The sequence below is a fragment of the Lissotriton helveticus genome, chromosome 4_1, assembly GCF_964261635.1.
Source record: "Lissotriton helveticus chromosome 4_1, aLisHel1.1, whole genome shotgun sequence".
Taxonomy (NCBI): domain Eukaryota; kingdom Metazoa; phylum Chordata; class Amphibia; order Caudata; family Salamandridae; genus Lissotriton; species Lissotriton helveticus.
Window position 1 is genome coordinate 1,392,532,783 of NC_136063.1, and position 16,754 is coordinate 1,392,549,536.

At 46.0% G+C, this 16,754-nt stretch overlaps 1 protein-coding gene across 1 annotated transcript in view; it reads left to right on the forward strand.

The window, feature by feature from the left end:
* The first annotated feature begins 3,788 nt into the window (after positions 1–3,788).
* MBOAT1 (membrane bound glycerophospholipid O-acyltransferase 1) overlaps positions 3,789–16,754 on the forward strand; it is a 473,424-nt gene continuing 460,458 nt past the window's right edge. Inside the window, exons 1-2 of the mRNA XM_078687935.1 lie at positions 3,789–3,854; positions 4,736–4,778. Coding sequence (XP_078544061.1) covers positions 3,811–3,854; positions 4,736–4,778 — 87 coding nt within the window. The 5' untranslated portion in view covers positions 3,789–3,810. The remainder of the gene's footprint in view (positions 3,855–4,735; positions 4,779–16,754) is intronic.

Here is a 16,754-nt window from a genome sequence, read left to right on the forward strand (position 1 = left end):
ATCCTCCAGCTTAATGCCTGCACATATAGTAATGGCCTTAAGGCATGTAATGGGAGAACCGTCTCTGACCAAATAGGAAATCGCACGTATCATCGCCCTCAGTGTACTAGTTTTATTGATTATATTCTCCGGTGCTGTCGTTCTCGGGGACTTGGTCCTCATCTTCCTCCAAACTTTCAAGCTGCTCCCTCACTTCCCTGCAGCTCGCGCGGCATCCCAACTCTCTGTCCTGGTGTTTCCAGCCTTCCTTTCATCTCTTCCTCCAGGATGTTCTTGACGTGTTCTGCCGAGCGTACTGCTTAACCGCATCGCTGCTAGAGCGATTCTGCTGCTGTGCTGGACAGCAATAAAAATGGGTGAGCTCGTCATGAGCGCAGGAGCACTGTACTGCATGACGAACTGAGCTCGTCATGAGCATGGATGGGGTTAAGCTGGTGCACTAACCTCCCGTTTGATCGTCCCGTCACTGGGCGCCATGTTGATTTCCTGAGAAGCGGCCGGTGGGGTACTACAGTCACCTTGGGTAAAGTTTTTAAAATCATGACTGCAGGCCTGGATGCTGTAGTTTCTGTAATTGAGAGCTTAGTTGATGCAGATCTGTTTGTTTGCTTGGGTGAAATCCATAATCGCATGTCTTCATCACTTATGGACATGATCCTAGTATAGCCCCAATCTATCCCTAAAAGGAAGAAAGAATATCTCTGACATACAACATCATGTCGGTTAGCTAGGAGTACCCTTTCCCGTGCAATGAACTCTGGGTGTAGAGTTGCCATTCTGATGGCAGGTCACTGCATAAGGGTTTGATCTCCGATGCAAAAAGAAATTGAGAGCGGTTGAACTGGGAGTCCAAGGTGAGTGCCATTAATAGTAAAGCCTATCGGTCTTTCTGGTACATTGTTGCTAACTGCATGGGTAGAGCACTGCTCCCAGTTATGCTCGGGAGCTGATGAACAGGGATTGAATCAGGCAGCCCCCTATGCTCTAACTTTTAGAGTGGTGAGTTCCGCTCAAACTCTTGCCGATGTAATTGACTCTTCAATTGAGCCAGCATTACCAGTATTTTCCATTATTTCTATTTTCAAAATCTAAAGAGCCTTGGATCACATTATACCTAATAAAGCCCCCGGGTTAGACAAGATGCCTGGCAATCTTTTTAGGTCTTATGGGGATGTCTGGTGTCCTAATTTCTCTGTGTATTTTAGTGCTATAATGAATGGTGCAATTATTCCTCCTACCTGGGGAGGGGCAAAGATAATTTGTCTTTAAAAATACTTCTAGGTCCCTGCCCACAAACTACAGGCTGGTCAGCCTTATCAACAGTGCACAGAAGCTATTTAGTTGGGTCATTTTGAATCGGTTGAGTAAGTGGAAAACCAACTGCAATATTTTAACTCCTTGCAGGCAGGTTTTAGGGATAGTATAGGGACTATGGATCAGGTGTTCCACCTGCAACTGTTATATTGCAAATAGGGAGTATGGATCAGGTGTTCCACCTGCAACTGTTATATTGGAAATATGTGCTCTTGGGAAGAGGCAGACTGTATGTTATCTTTGTGGATCTTCTGTCTGCCTTCGACCTAGTCCCTAGAGACCTGTTGTGGAAGGTTTTGCAGGAGATGGGTTGCCGGGCTATCTTTTAGTAATCCTTTACAGATTACATCTGAATAATTATGCTCATGTCAGGTGTGGAGCACAGGGTGAACTGTTAGACCCCAATCTGGTTGGTCGGGGAATCAAGCAGGGGTGAGTGTTAGCCTCAACTCTTTTCCTTTTATATATTAATGATTTGGTGTCCCAAATGGAGCAATGTGAAGGAGACACACCACAGCTTGCAGGGGTTAAGGTCCCAGCCCTCCAGTTTGCAGACCATACCTTTTTGTTATCTAAATGCCTATGGGGATTCAGAATCTTTTGGGTAGTTTTGGGTCTTTCTGCAGGCAGCGAGGGCTCAAGATCGGCCTCAGCAAGACCAAGTTTATTGTTTTCAACCCACGCCCAACCACTTATGCCAATCTGACATGTAATGGAGCGGCCCTGGTGTCCGTGTACTCTGGTAGCTGTTGCTTGTCTTCATGGTTCCACTGCCGGGGATTGGTCGATGAGATCCCTCTAGATGTGGCCATCTCTATGATGGTGGCGCAACCTCAAAGATGATTGGTCAGATCCCTCTAGATGTGGCCGTTTCCAAGATGATAGACCGACCCTATAGATGAGAGGTGGTGCTGGGGGATTACTTCTGTATCCAGTATGCAGCTCACTAGTGGAGGAGCTGCTGGGGCCGGCATCAGTGGGCTCCAGCAGCTGTTTCGTTTCTTTGTGGTTTTCTACCCCGTCCCACAACCAGAAATCGGTTGGTGCTCAAAATGTAGACACTGCACATGGTATCCTGCAGTTTCCGTTAGGGTTTTCTGTTCCTCTCTTGTTTCCAGAGAGAGAGGGCTCAATGGAAGGGCATTCTTAGAGATTTACACAAAGTGATCCCTGGCCCTGGGAGCTTCTAGAGGGAGCTCCTTCACTGTCAGCCATCTTGGTACCAATTTGGTGTAGAGTACAGCGTCCTAGGGTATAGTGTTGGGGAATCCAGTGGCGCAAGGTAGAGTGCAGTGACCTAGAATGGAGTGTGGAAATGTGCCTTTTTTAGGGGCACACTGGTGCAGGGTTCACCCTTCTCTGTCCACGGGTCCTTAGACTTTCAAAATAGAGATTGACACTGAAGCTGAAATTCAAAATAACAAGTTTATTCCCTCATGAGTGAGACCACGTCGATACAACACCCTCAAGTGTTCCAGGAGGTAGTGGCTTGAATACACAGACCATGGTGCTTATATACTGAGTTTGTTGCAGAGTAAGCATGTAGATACAAATAGAAGGTACAGGTCTACACAGAAATAGTTACAGCCAGACATGGGCAGATGAGTAATTACTTAGTCAGCAAAATGGGAGGGGGAACAGAACTGCTTACAGCGGCCACAAATAGTCAACAGATACATCTTTAACCAGGTGCATTTCAGCAGCTACAGCCCTTTTCTCAGCACGTGCTTTGCTTTAGCTCAGTACAGAAGGAGTTAACTAAAGTTGATGACTCAAGCAGAATAGAAGGGCAAGCAGCAGTGAAGACAGAAGAATTACATAGCTAACAAAATGGATGCCACAGACAAGATGGCTTCTGCTAACCCTAACAGAAATTATTTTCAATTTCCACAGGAGTATAGTAGAGTGGCGTACAGTGAAATAGAGTGGTTTGGAGTGGTGTAGAATACACTGGCATACAGTAGAGTGGCTTAGAGTTGAGTGTTGTAGAGTACAGTGGCATTGAGTAGTGTGTCATACAGTGAAATGGTTTCAAGTAGAGTGGTGTAGAGTGGCATACAGTAGAGTAGCATAGAGTGAATTGGGAGAGAGAGTAGTGGGTTACATAGAGTGGAGTACAGTAGAGTGGCATGCAGTAGAGTGGTGTAGATAGAAGTTGGTAGAGTTAAATGGGGTAGACTGATGTGGTGTAAAGTTGCGTAGAGTAGAGTGGCTTAGACTAGAGTGCCATAGAGTGAAGTGGGATAGAGTAGAGTGGCATAGAGCAGACTGGCATTGTGAGGGATGGGCAGAAAATAAATCTGGGAGGCCATATGTGTTTCTTAATCTTGGCGTTTTTATTTTGAGAAGTCAATGTAACGAGCAATTTTAGTAAAACACAAAGAAAAATATGTCTTGTTTCTGATAATTGTTCTTGGTTTGTCAGGACTTCTTCATTCCTTAGTGAAACTCTTTTCTTCTTGCCCTTTTCTTAGGTCCCAGGTCCGGTCTCTAGTGATGTGTCGTCCCCGGGTACCAGGAAAGAACACAAGGAAGTTGAGGTAAGTAAAATGGTATGTCTATTAAGTTTAATAACGACAGAGACCATCACCACACTGAGGTGTACATAAAAAAAATGCTTTTTTGAGTTGTTAACCCTTAATTCTTTGTAGTATCTAACCCTCTAATAAAGGGGTGGGGAAAGATGGGAAGATATTGTGCAAAAATAAGAGAAAGAGAAAATAAACACATGCGTATAACTAAATCTGTGTTGCTTGTTTTTCCAACTAATTACATGGACTTTTCTTTCAGTCTTCTTGAATCCTTTCTATGACTTCCCTTAAGCTACTGCCTTAATCCTTTCTTTTTATACTCTATGTATATACGTTTGTCTTTTGCTTTTATTCCTTTAAGTCTGCCTGTTTCTTTTGTTTTCAATCATTAACATTGGTATTGAATCAGGGACTCTCTTTTTGATCCCTACACACCACTCGTCATGAGTCTCTCTAAGCCTCTCTCCCTTTGTTTCCCTTCTCCACCCCGTACAACCTCAAGGCTACTGTCACCACCCCCCTTTTCATGTACTGGGTAAAGCTGCAACTCTCCCCTACGTTGCGGCAGGAACTTCGGATTTCCCAGGGCGACCACCACTCTATGCTTCACCCTTCTGGAGCCTCATCGTCCTCTTGCGCTGTCCTCTAGTTTTCGGCTGCTGAACCTGAATATCCATCTTCTTCCTCTACCCCGGAGTCTTCGTCCTCCTCCCCTTTAAACCCTTGACTCCAGACTCCTCCTTCCTCCTCATTCTGCCCCAGGTCGGAACGTCCGTCCCTCCAGGTCCGTGCTTGCTGCTGATTGGTCTTCTATGTTCCTGGCTCCACCTTCCTTCTTTGTCCACGCCTCTCCGTTGTATGCCTTGAACATTTTTTTCTTTTCTTCATAGACACCGGGTCCACGGGACAGGTCGTCGGTCTGTAGATGTACAGGTAAGTCTGAATAGGTTATGGATGCTGGGTTGGGGTCCGGGGGATTCTTAAGAGGGGGCAGTGGTGGCTCATCCTCACAGGCATACAATAGAGTGGCATACAGTGAAGTAGGGTAGACTGCAGTGGGATAGAAGTGCGTAGAATGCAGTGGTGCAGAGTAGAGGGCAGTGGCGCACAGTGGAGTAGAGTGGCATATAGTAGAGTGGAATGAAGTCATTTGGAGTGGCTTAGACTAGAGTGACATAGAGTGGAATGGTTGAGAGTGGAGTGGTGTAGCTGGAAGTGGGGTAGAGTGAAGTTGGGTAGAGTGGAGTGGGGTTGAGTAGAGTGGCATAGAGTATAGTGGCGTAGAGTGTTGCAGTGCAGAGTGAAGTGGCGCAGAGTTAAGTGGGTTAGAGTAGAGTGGCATAGAGTAGAGTCGCGTCCAGTAAAGTAGGATAGAGTGAAGTGTGATAGATTGAAGGGGAGTAGACTACAGTGGCATGGAGTACTTTGGTGTAGATTAAAGTAGGGTAGAGTACAGTAGTGTAGAGTACAGGGGCGTAGAGTGAAGTGGGGCAGATAGAAGTTGGGTAGAGTGAAGTGGGGTAGAGTGAAGTGGTGTAGAGTGTCATGGAGTGGTGTACATTAGAGTGGCATAAAGTAGAGTGGCGTAGAGTAGAGTGCCATACATTACTGTGTCATAGAGAAAAGGGGAGTGAAGTGGGGTACAGTGAAGTGGAGTAGAGTGGTATAGAGTAGAGTGGGGTACAGTATAGTGGCCTAGAAATAAGTAGGATAGAGTGAGGTGGGTAGAATGAAGTGGAGTAGAGTGGCATAGAGTGAATTGGGTAAAGTGAAGTGGGTTAGAGTGAAGTGGGGCATAGTATTGTGGCCCAAGGTAGAATCGCAAACAGTAGAGTGGCATATAGTAGAGTAGTGTGAGAAAGTGCCATCTTTCTTGCCTTGGTATGCCCCTACTTTTTTCTGAATTGCTGATGTGCTTTGACTGAGTGTGCCCTGGGCTCCTGTCAACCAGGTACCCAGGGCCTGTGTTCCTTCCCTAAAAACTGTGTTGAAACAAACCCCAATTGGCATCTCAGCCACCTATCAGCCCCTAGTAAATGGTACCCTAGGTACCCAGGGCATGGTGACCAGAGAAGACCCCTAAGGGCTGTAGCACGTATTGTGCCACCCTTAGGGGCTCTGTACCTGGGTACCCACACACTGCCTTTGGCAGGGTGAGTGCCTAGGTACAGAACTAAACAAAGAGTCGACATGGCACACATCCCTGTATGCCATGCCCACAAACCCACTGCCCTGGCATACATCAGCCACCCCTCTAGCTGGGTGCCCTATGCCAGTGGTGTGGGCCCAGGTGCATGAGCCCTGTGCCCCTACAGTACCGAGGGCCATTCCTGTGCACTATAAGTGCAGTGATGCCATTAAGAGTATGGGAGGTTGTCATTACGAACTCCACAGTACCATAATAGCTACACTGAAGACTGACAAGTTTGGTTCCAGACTTCTGAGAACATTAAACACGCACAGATGCCAGTGTGAGATTTAATGTAAAATTCACCAGAGGGCATCTTAGAGATGCCCCGTGAAAACCTAACTTACAATCCACGTCTGGCTGAGTGGCTGCAGAGGCTGCCACACAACAGACATGTTGCAGGACCCCTGGGTAGGAGAGCCCCAGCTCTCCTGGGCCTGCAACAATGCACATCCTGGGCGAGGTGCTAGGTCTCCTTCCCCGGGGTGGGCAGGGGGAAGCTTCAAAGGCATGCCGTCTCTGTGAGCTTCACCAGACAATTTGCTGTACCCAGCAACCAGCCCCCACCAGTCCTACCCCTCACTCTGGTGGGAAGACTGGCGGGAAAAACTACGTCAGGAAGGTGGGTGTGCCAGCCTGTGCAAGCCCCACCCCTCAGGTGGGGGAGACAAGATGAAGCATGACCCCGGGCTCCGGACATCTTGAAGATGGGGAGCCCTGCCAATCACAGCTAGGCTCCTGCCCCCCTCCCACAGGAGAGGAGCAGGCTAGGGGGTGTACTCACCCCAGGGCAGGGACCCATTGGTCTGTGGAAAAGTAAATTTTGCCATGTTCTGTGTCCCTACGCCTCATCCATCATATGTTATGTGTGCATGACCAATATGCATATGTTATTCCCCATGTCCGATTAATGACGTAATTACAGTTGTGTCCACCTTTAGTATGCTAGTTTCCAGTCCTCGTGAATACTACGAATATCAGGCCTATGTAAAGTTACGTTGCCACGTTTCTCAGTGTGCACGTTATTCCATTATAAAGTCCCCGTTTCCAGGCCTCAAAAGGGCCCGGACCACAGATTCAGCTCCTGTCTCCTGAAGTCTCGCTGAGGAGCGATACAGCCCCCACCTGTATCCTCGACCCTTCACTTACTTCCTGCCTCGCAGTGCCCGGTGCAGCCTGGCTCTGCCTCTGAGTCTGCCAAAAGTATGTTATAGTTCCAGTTATCAGTTCAGTCCTTCTTCTCTGCATTCCTAAGCTACTGAACTGCATCAATAGTTCCCGTCATTGTCTAGCCTATGCGGCTCCACGTTAGAGAAATACTGTATTTAATGGTCATTTAGTATTCTTCATCACACACTACATGTAGAATAATGCATGGTCCAGTCTTAGAATCAAGTTAGCCTTTCCCCTCATGACTTCTAGTTTATATCAACATGTTCCCTAAACATCAGATACTAGATAGGGTTTAGGTACAAGTCGCTCCGACCCTCCAGACTTTAGTCTCTGCTCCTAGCACAGAGTTCATAGCCCCCAGCTTCTCCTAGTAATACGTCATTGCCAGTTTGCGTGCACCACCAGGTTAGAGGTCCCGGCTCCTTAGGTAGCCCCCTCCTATGTTTCCGCCCCATTCATGACATATTCTGTTACGTTTGCACCACATGTCTATGTATACGCCCAGTTACACCTACTTTTACTGTCATCTTTCGCGACTGCTACGCGTCACGCCTTCTGCTCCACCCACTGCTACGCCTACTGCAATGTAATGCTATGTGTTTGCGCTATGTATATAAGTTCATGTATTGTTATTAAAAGTTAGCGCGCTCATCCCAGACCCGGCCCCAGCAGCTGCTGGGTCATCCTATGCAGGTTGTCCTGATCCTGTCCTTATGCTGTAATAAACCTGCAGAAACTCCTACTACCTCGAATCTTGACTCTTATTTATTGAGCTATCTGTTATGCTATATGCCTAGTCAAAAATAGGGTATTATTTATTTATTTACCACATAATGGCGCCCGAATAGGGACTTGCCCTTTCCCCACGCGTCGGTGAAGCCACGCCGACCCCCTGACCCTCTACAGTCGTGACGGAACTCTTCTGCGCAGTGGCAGATATTTCTGCTCAAGTATCCCTCAGGCCCACGGAGGAGACGGAGGAGGCGGTCCAGCATCCGAACGAGACGGTGGAGGAACGCGGCGAGTCCCGACCAGAGCCCAAGCCGAGAGTCCAAGGTCCGAGGTATCCGGAGGCCCACCCGTAACTGAAGTCCGAAGTCCGTCGTCGTCAGCCCAGTCCCGTCCGAGGCCTTCCGTTCTTGCTGCCCGGTGAGTACCATTGCTGGGGTAGTATCTAGACAGGACCAATCTAAATTGACTCCTGGTCCGTGGGTTGGTGGTACCCAGACTCACAAACGAAGTGTTCACCTAGGTGGATACGGGTCTTGATGCGTTCCTTTATGGGACCGGTATGTTCCGTACTGTTTCAGCAGTGCATCCAGTAATTCTAGTCTGTTCCGTTCTCGAGAAATTCTGTTCTGTTTCTGTTCTCAAGTATTCCAGGTAATATTCTGTTCGAACTGTTATGTTATGATATTGTTTAATGAAATTCCAATGTCGTGGTATGCCTGAATTGTTTTCCCAATTGTTATTGTTCTTCGTGTATTGTATTGTGTTCCGATTCAAGTTTACAATGCCGCTCTTTTCAAGATTACGTCAGCTAAAAACTAGAAAGGGTTTATTAGAAGAAGCAGTTCCTGTCCCGCCTAGGGACAGTCCAGGTCACTTTATGTATCAGAAACATGGCATAAGCGCCATATTGTATCTAGATTTATGGGTAGAGTATACCAAACAGTTAGAAGAAAAGTATAGATGGCCCGTATCGGGTACATGGGATGCCGAATGTATCATGCGAGTAGAAGAAGCATTATGGAAAAAGAAAGCCAGACAGTCACAGAAAGATGCCATCGAGTTATGGCGTAAAGAAGCGCATAGAAGAACCGAAAAGGAAGTCAGAAAGTCAGAGTTAAGTAGAGAATCCCAAGAACAAGCCCAAGAAAGAGAATTAATCGAGATAGGTGAACGAGTCAAAGCCGAACAGTCAGACAGACAGAGGCATGCCCTCATTAAGGGTATGTATCCTCTTCTTGCCGAGGGCTTGCCAAAAGCGACCCCAGAGGCATCCAGTAATTTCCCGCCACCATTACTTCCGACCAAGCTACGTCACAAACCGACCGCAGCTGATATTTTTATTTCGTCCTACTTGGACGACACAGTCCCAGAATATGCAAATCCTGTTCGCGCTCCGACAGTCCCTGTAAATCAGGCACTTCCCGCTCCTCCAGACACCGGAGTACCTGTTACGGTACCCCCGGTCCAGCCCGCCATACAAGTCCAGCCTACATTTCCATTTCCCACTCTGCCAGGATGTAGAGCCTCAGTAGACGACTCCAGTTTAGGGGCTGCAGGAGGAGGTCCTCCTCAAACCCCGCCGCCACACAAGCGTTTAACGTTAGCCGAATTACATGCACAAGCATCACAGCGTACGCCTAGGTATCAGTCTGTTGCAGAAATAAGAAAATCCCTTGCCGAATGTTGCTATGATCCAGTCCCAGGCGAGGATAATATGGTTTTATATTCATTTCGCGTAAGAAAGGTGGCCGAGTATCTAGTCACCTTACCGAATATGAAAGAAGATCTAGACAGAATATATTGTTTCATCCGTACAGGGGATGATCCAGAAAGTATTAGCGAGACTATGTCTCAAAGGAAAGCCGAGATCCAGCTCATGATATTAAAGTTCCTGATCAATTGTCTAATAAGAGAACAAGATTACCCGTCTAAAGATTCCGCCGAAATGAGAATCCTGACAAGGTGGAGTGATAATATAGCCGAGGGTAAGCACAAGACCGTCGGTGCTATGGAGAGTATGTACAAGAAAATCCGTAAAGAGATAATAAAGATACACGAACAGCGTAAAGCAGCACAAGTAAGCGAGAAAGAAAGTATCTCTGATCCCGAAGAAGAAGAGGACGAGAATCCCGCCAGAATAGCGTATGTAGGAAAATCTAGATTTCCAGATCGCCATTTACGCCTAGAACACAAGTCTATTTTCCATCAGCCAGCTCCAGAACAAGGTTCTCTAGAACAAGTATTTCAAGCTACCGATCACATTCTGAAATCACGAATCGGTTATAGTGAGTTAAGTACCATGCATGAACAAGAACTAGCCCGATCAGCAGTCCGATGGATTACTGATTCTACCACTTTTCCAGACGAAATAGTGGCACAAATGTTTCTGAAAATGCCCCCAGCCGAGCAACGACTGGTGGGTATGTATATGATTCAGCACCTCATTACTCTGTATGAGGGTCAACACTCTGATCCAGGTCCGTTACATGATATCCTGAACGAGTTACTCCAGTACAGATGGAGAGGTCTAGGTACCGATTTAATTAGTGTCATTCTAGAACAACGCCACAAATATAGAACGTTCTTGAACCCACATTTTGTTCATGTCTCACCCCCAGAAAGTAAATCATTCTACATAGACCGACAGAATCCGTTACGAGAAGTCCACCCAGTCAGAGGGACGGGTGGCGAAATGCAACGAGTGTTTGTATACACTCCAATAACAAAGATGGAACTTCTTGAAATGAAGAAATTAATTCCCTGTCATGACAAAGATCCAGCAGGGTTCCATAGAGAATTAAAAGACATGCTCCGTATGGGAGAATACACTTACCCAGATATCATTAAAATGTTAAAGGTCCTGTTACCCGCAGGGGTGTATGAAAAGCTAAAGGAAAAAGAATGGGAGGTGGGAGAGAAAAAGATCGATTGGACAGCTCTAGAAGCTGAAGACAAGGCTCGAGTACCAGGTACCGGTCTTGGAGATAAATGTAAAGAATTACCAGAATTATTGATTCAAGTTTTACCCAGATTATTGACAACTAGGAAAGAAGACTGGGATGCAATCTCAGCCTGTAAACAGAAACAAGACGAAGATATTAGTGATTTTTAGTGTGCAGTTCTGAAACATAACATAGCTACTGGTAAGACTAAAGAAAGACCACGTCCGCCTAGACAAGAACAAGTTTCACAGACTCCTCAGTCACAGAATGCACAACAGACAGTTACAGTACCGCAGCCTATTGCTGCAACACAGCATGTCACATCACAGATGTACCAGTATGCACAGTCCGAGTATCCAGAGTATCAGCCATATTCATGAAACAGCCTAGAGAGGGAGGTAGGCTTGCCTCTCATCGAGATACCTGTAGATCAAGAAGGTCCCTATGTTCACAGTCAAGTATTAGGGAAAGACAGAAAGTTTTTGATCGATACAGGGGCAAGTAGGACCACAATTAGTCATGCCGAAGTTCCAGGGGCTCCGCTCTCAGGCTCAAGAAATGTTTCCCTTGGATTTTCAGGAAAACCCATTATAAATGAGATCTCAAAGCCAGTTACTCTAGAAGTAGGTCCATTGTCCCGCACTACTGATCTGTTACTTACTAAGTCATGTCCAGAAAATCTATTAGGCATTAAGACACTGAAAGAGTTAGGTGCAGTCATTTGCTGTTCCCCAGAGGGAATACGTCTGTTCCTACGTGACTTTAAGGGTCACTATGTATTACGAGATTTTGATTCCAGACTGTCTAATGTTCCGCAGCATCTATGGGCACAAGGTCCAACAGATGTAGGTTATATGCAAATCACACCCTATCGTGTGACTCTCAAACCAGGTGTAGTGTTACCACGAATCAGACAGTACAGATTGCCACCTGAGGCTGTAGCAGCCTTATCCAAAATTATTGACGAGCTCATGGCTCAAGGAGTAGTTGTAGAAACTGACTCCAATGTATGTAATTCTCCGATCATTCCAGTCATGAAACGTACTGATCCAAATGCACCCCCAGTATATCGATTAGTGATTGATTTACGAGAGCTTAATAAATGTATTATTCCTCAGTACCCAGTAGTCCCAGATATCTCTTCCCTATTAACAGCCATTGATTCTGAAGCCACGTTCTTCACTGTCATAGACCTCAAGAATGCATTTTTTAGTGTTCCTATTCATCCAGACAGCCAGTTTCTTTTCGGATTTTGTTTAAATGGAAGGAGCTATATGTTCACACGCGCTCCTCAAGGTTTCACAGAAAGTCCTAGTATTTACAGTCAGGCACTTAAGAGACAACTAGACAACATTCACATGCCAACGGACACTGCCTTGCTCCAGTATGTCGATGATCTACTGATCACAGCCCGTTCTGAACGTGCTTGCGAGCGAGCATCACTTACAGTCTTGTATTTTCTAGCCGAGATGGGGCACAAGGTGTCCCCTTCGAAGCTTCAATTCTGTGTCCAGCAAGTGGTCTACTTAGGACACTTACTGTCCAAGAGGGGTAGGCAGTTGACACCCGACCGTATCCAGTTAATAGCGAGTCTTCCCCAGCCCAGAACCCAGAAGGAGGTACGTGCTTTTATCGGCCTTACTTCTTATTGTAGACAATGGATTCCCCAGTATGCATTTCTAGCCAAGCCACTGATACAGTTAACGACACAGGAGGCAGCCGTATCGACTGTCCTCCCTTGGACATCTGAACATACACTTAGTTTCAACGAGTTAAAGAAAGCCCTATGTCAAGCTCCAGTTCTAGCTACACCGAACTACAGTAAGCCTTTTACACTTTTCGTTACTGAACGTGAAGGTACAGCATTATCTGTTCTCACACAAGATCAAGCAGGACAATCCAAGCCCTGTGCTTACTTTTCTAGCACATTAGATCCAGTCGCCCAGGCGTTGCCTGCGTGCCTTAAGTCAGTTGCAGCCACCGCACTAGCTATCAGACAAAGTGATTCCATAGTTTTAGGACATTCCCTGACAGTACAAGTTCCACATTCCGTGGAAGTTCTTTTAAACCGAACACAAACCCAGCACTTGACAATTGCACGTTTAACAGGTTATGAATTGACACTGTTCCAGCCACACATAGAAATTAGACGCTGCAACGTCCTGAATCCTGCTACACTGTTACCATCAGTCAGTTTGAACCCTGACCCCCATGACTGTGTGGAAGTAGTTAACATTACGACAAAGCCAAGACAAGACCTGACAGACATTCCGTTACCAGATCCTGACCTGACACTTTATGTGGATGGTTCATGTATGAGAACTAGTACAGGAGAACTAGTCGCCGCGTATGCAGTGACTACTGACACCGAAGTTATTGAAACACACCGTATTGATACCCTGTCCGCTCAAGCAGCAGAGCTAGTTGCTCTGACACAAGCCTGTATACACGCCAAGAACCTGAAAGTTAATGTTTATACAGATTCACGTTACGCATTCGGAGTTGTACACGACTTCGGAGTGCTCTGGCAGGAGAGAGGTTTCATGACTTCTCATGGAACCAAGATTCAGCATGGTCTCCTTATTCAAGCTCTGTTAGATGCCATACATTTACCGACATCCATTGCTATCATGAAATGCAAAGCACATACGAAAGTTACTGACATTATTTCCCAAGGTAACGATCTAGCAGACCGCACAGCCAAGCTTACAGCACAGACTCTAGACATTCCAGTTAATCAGACACATACTCCAGATCCGACTACATGCATGACAGTTAAGGACCCTACACAAGATGTCATAGATATCCAGTTACATGCTACTCCCGATGAAATCAAGAAATGGTCCGAACAAGGAGGGGTCCAGACAGATCAAGGATGGTTAACAAAGGGTAGAGCCACATGGTTTCTCCCCGACTCTATGGTTCAAGTCATTATCAATACCGCACATAGTCCAGCACATTTAGGAGAAAAAGCTATGTTAGACAGTATCCAGAACATTTGGTTCAACAAGCATTTACGAGCTGCAGCCAAGCAGAAAGTCCGTACCTGTATGATATGTTGTCAGTTTAATCCAGGTAAAAGTGTCCCGGTGGAACAAGGTGGTTTCCAGCCCCCTGACCACACTTTTGAGGTCCTCCAGATGGATTATATTCAAATGGAGCGATGTCGAGGTTTCAAGTATGTCCTTGTAGTAGTATGCGCTTTGTCCAGGTGGACAGAAGCATATCCAGTCCCAGATTACACAGCCGCGACCACTGCCAAGCAGTTGGTTCGTGAATTCTTCCCTAGATATGGACTCCCTAGAGTCGTATATTCTGATAACGGTCAGCCATTCTCCTCAGAGTTAATGAAGCATGTTTCCCTGTTGTTAGGGTACCAGTGGAAGTTCCATTGTGTACGCCATCCTGAAGCAGCCGGTCTAGTCGAGAGACATAATCAGACCCTGAAAATCCGTATTGCAAAAGTTTGTAAAGAAAAAGGTGTGGACTGGCTAGTAGCTCTGCCAGTTGCTCTATTTTATATGCGCATGGTCGCACATTCCAGATCAGGTCTGTCCCCGTATGAGGTCGTATTCGGCCGCCCCCTAACATGTGGGGTACTCCTAGACCCCGAAGTATTACCGATGTTTCATGTAATATGTTGACAGATTACCTAGCTTCCTTGATGTCTGCCCTCAACTCATGTCGTTCACAGGTTGCCGCCGCCTTTCCAGACAATACCGGGGTGGCACCGCATGAAATCGTTCCAGGTTCCCTTGTGATGGTCCGGAATTTTGACAGATCAAGTCCGCTGGAACCTCGTTGGAAGGAGCCACGTCAGGTCCTCTTGACCACCCGTACTGCCGTCAAGCTGGAAGGCAGGAAGGGGTGGGTCCACCTTTCTCATGTAAAACTTTTCAATGGATTGAAACCCGTTTCTAAAAACATTTCCAAGGAGTCCCAGGATTTTAAAGACTGCCGAAATATTGTTCCTAAGGACTGTCCCGCAAAAGACATTGTTACAACCCCTTCCCTGTTAGAGAAAACTCCGCAACAGGAGTATAAGCAAAAACTACGGTCTAGTAAGTCAGTCAGTTTGATTGTATAAGTCCTCCCCTAGGTGAAACGGTTAGATTGTTTCTGACATGTATAAAATAGACCCCCATAGTGAGAGAGTCAGTAAAAACTCAATTCAATGTATCGTTTTTCTAAGTTTCATATTATTCATCAGCATAATGATTTCCTGCACTAGCTACGCACTTTTCCTGTGTTTCTCAGTTCCTCATGTAAATAAGTCTGCTAATGCTACAGTAGAGCACACGTTTAGTGATCTGCCTCCTCACGAATATTCTTACCGCCTCGCTATGCGTAATAATTCATTTATCCGTATGTTACATTATTCACACCAGACCAGCAATGCCACTAATTGTTGGGTGTGTGGTCGACTCCCCCCTTTCCAGACACCGAAGGGAGTTCTGCCACTCTTTCCTTATCCTTTTTCACATAATGGTTCGTGTGGAGCATGGTCCACGTTAACGTCATCCGCAACAGATATGTCTTTTCTTAACAGTACATGTTTCCCAGACAAGCAAGGTCTCCCCCACAGAACCGGGTTAGATCTAGAAAATGAAGTGTATAATTTAGGTAATTATTCGTCGAATTTCATGGTCCTGAATGTTCAGTCTGATACTACTCCAGACTCACCTGCTATGTCAGTACTACCAGTCAAAGGCGAATTATGTGTCCGTAATTATGGTTCTGTACACGTAGGCCATAGTGAATGTACTACTGTTATTCAGTATAGTGACAGTGGGAAATCTATTTTTAAAGCCTCACGTCATTCTTATTTTGTTTGTGGTCAAACTGCATATGTTCATCTGCCCCTCGATTGGGAGGGAACCTGTTATATTGCCTTCCTACTGCCACCTGTTTTTCTAGCCCCACCTGACTACCATAGGAATTCCTTCCTAGTACATACTAGACACAAGAGAAATCTCCCGATTGTCGATTATACTGAAACTGCCGCAGAGCAATTCATTGATATTGATAAAGGTGTTTTCCCTTATTTAGGCACAGTTGTAAATAGTAAGCTAATTCGTAGGTTAACAAGAACCCTTGAAGCAGTAGTAGATGAGACTGCCTCTGCTCTAGGTAACTTAACTGAAGAGCAATCCTTTATGAGAATTGTCGTTTTACAGAATCGTCTCGTCCTTGACGTCATACTGGCCGATAGGGGCGGGGCCTGTAGAGTCCTCGGATCTAGTTGTTGCATTTTCATTCCAAATAACGCGCCGTCTGTTTATTCAGCTATAACCAGACTCCATAAAATTGCCCATCTGTTACATCAAGATCCAGGCACCTGGACATGGTCCGGTTGGTTCTGGAATATAATTTCCGCATGGGGATGGAAATTCCTGTCCTTTCTAAGTATTGCAGTAGCGATCATATTTAGCTGCTGCCTCTGTATACAATGTGGCCCTGCGATTTGCAGCATGTGTGCTACCTCTTGTATTCCTAGTCCTAAGCCCCGTTCTAAGTCCCGTTCCAAGATAATTCGAGACGAGCAAATGGTACTGTATGAAATGATAGATGGTATCATGAAAATTGATGTTTCCTGATGGAAACGTAGTGACAAGGAGGGAATGTGGAAAAGTAAATTTTGCCATGTTCTGTGTCCCTACGCCTCATCCATCATATGTTATGTGTGCATGACCAATATGCATATGTTATTCCCCATGTCCGATTAATGACGCAATTACAGTTGTGTCCACCTTTAGTATGCTAGTTTCCAGTCCTCGTGAATACTACGAATATCAGGCCTATGTAAAGTTACGTTGCCACGTTTCTCAGTGTGCACGTTATTCCATTATAAAGTCCCCGTTTCCAGGCCTCAAA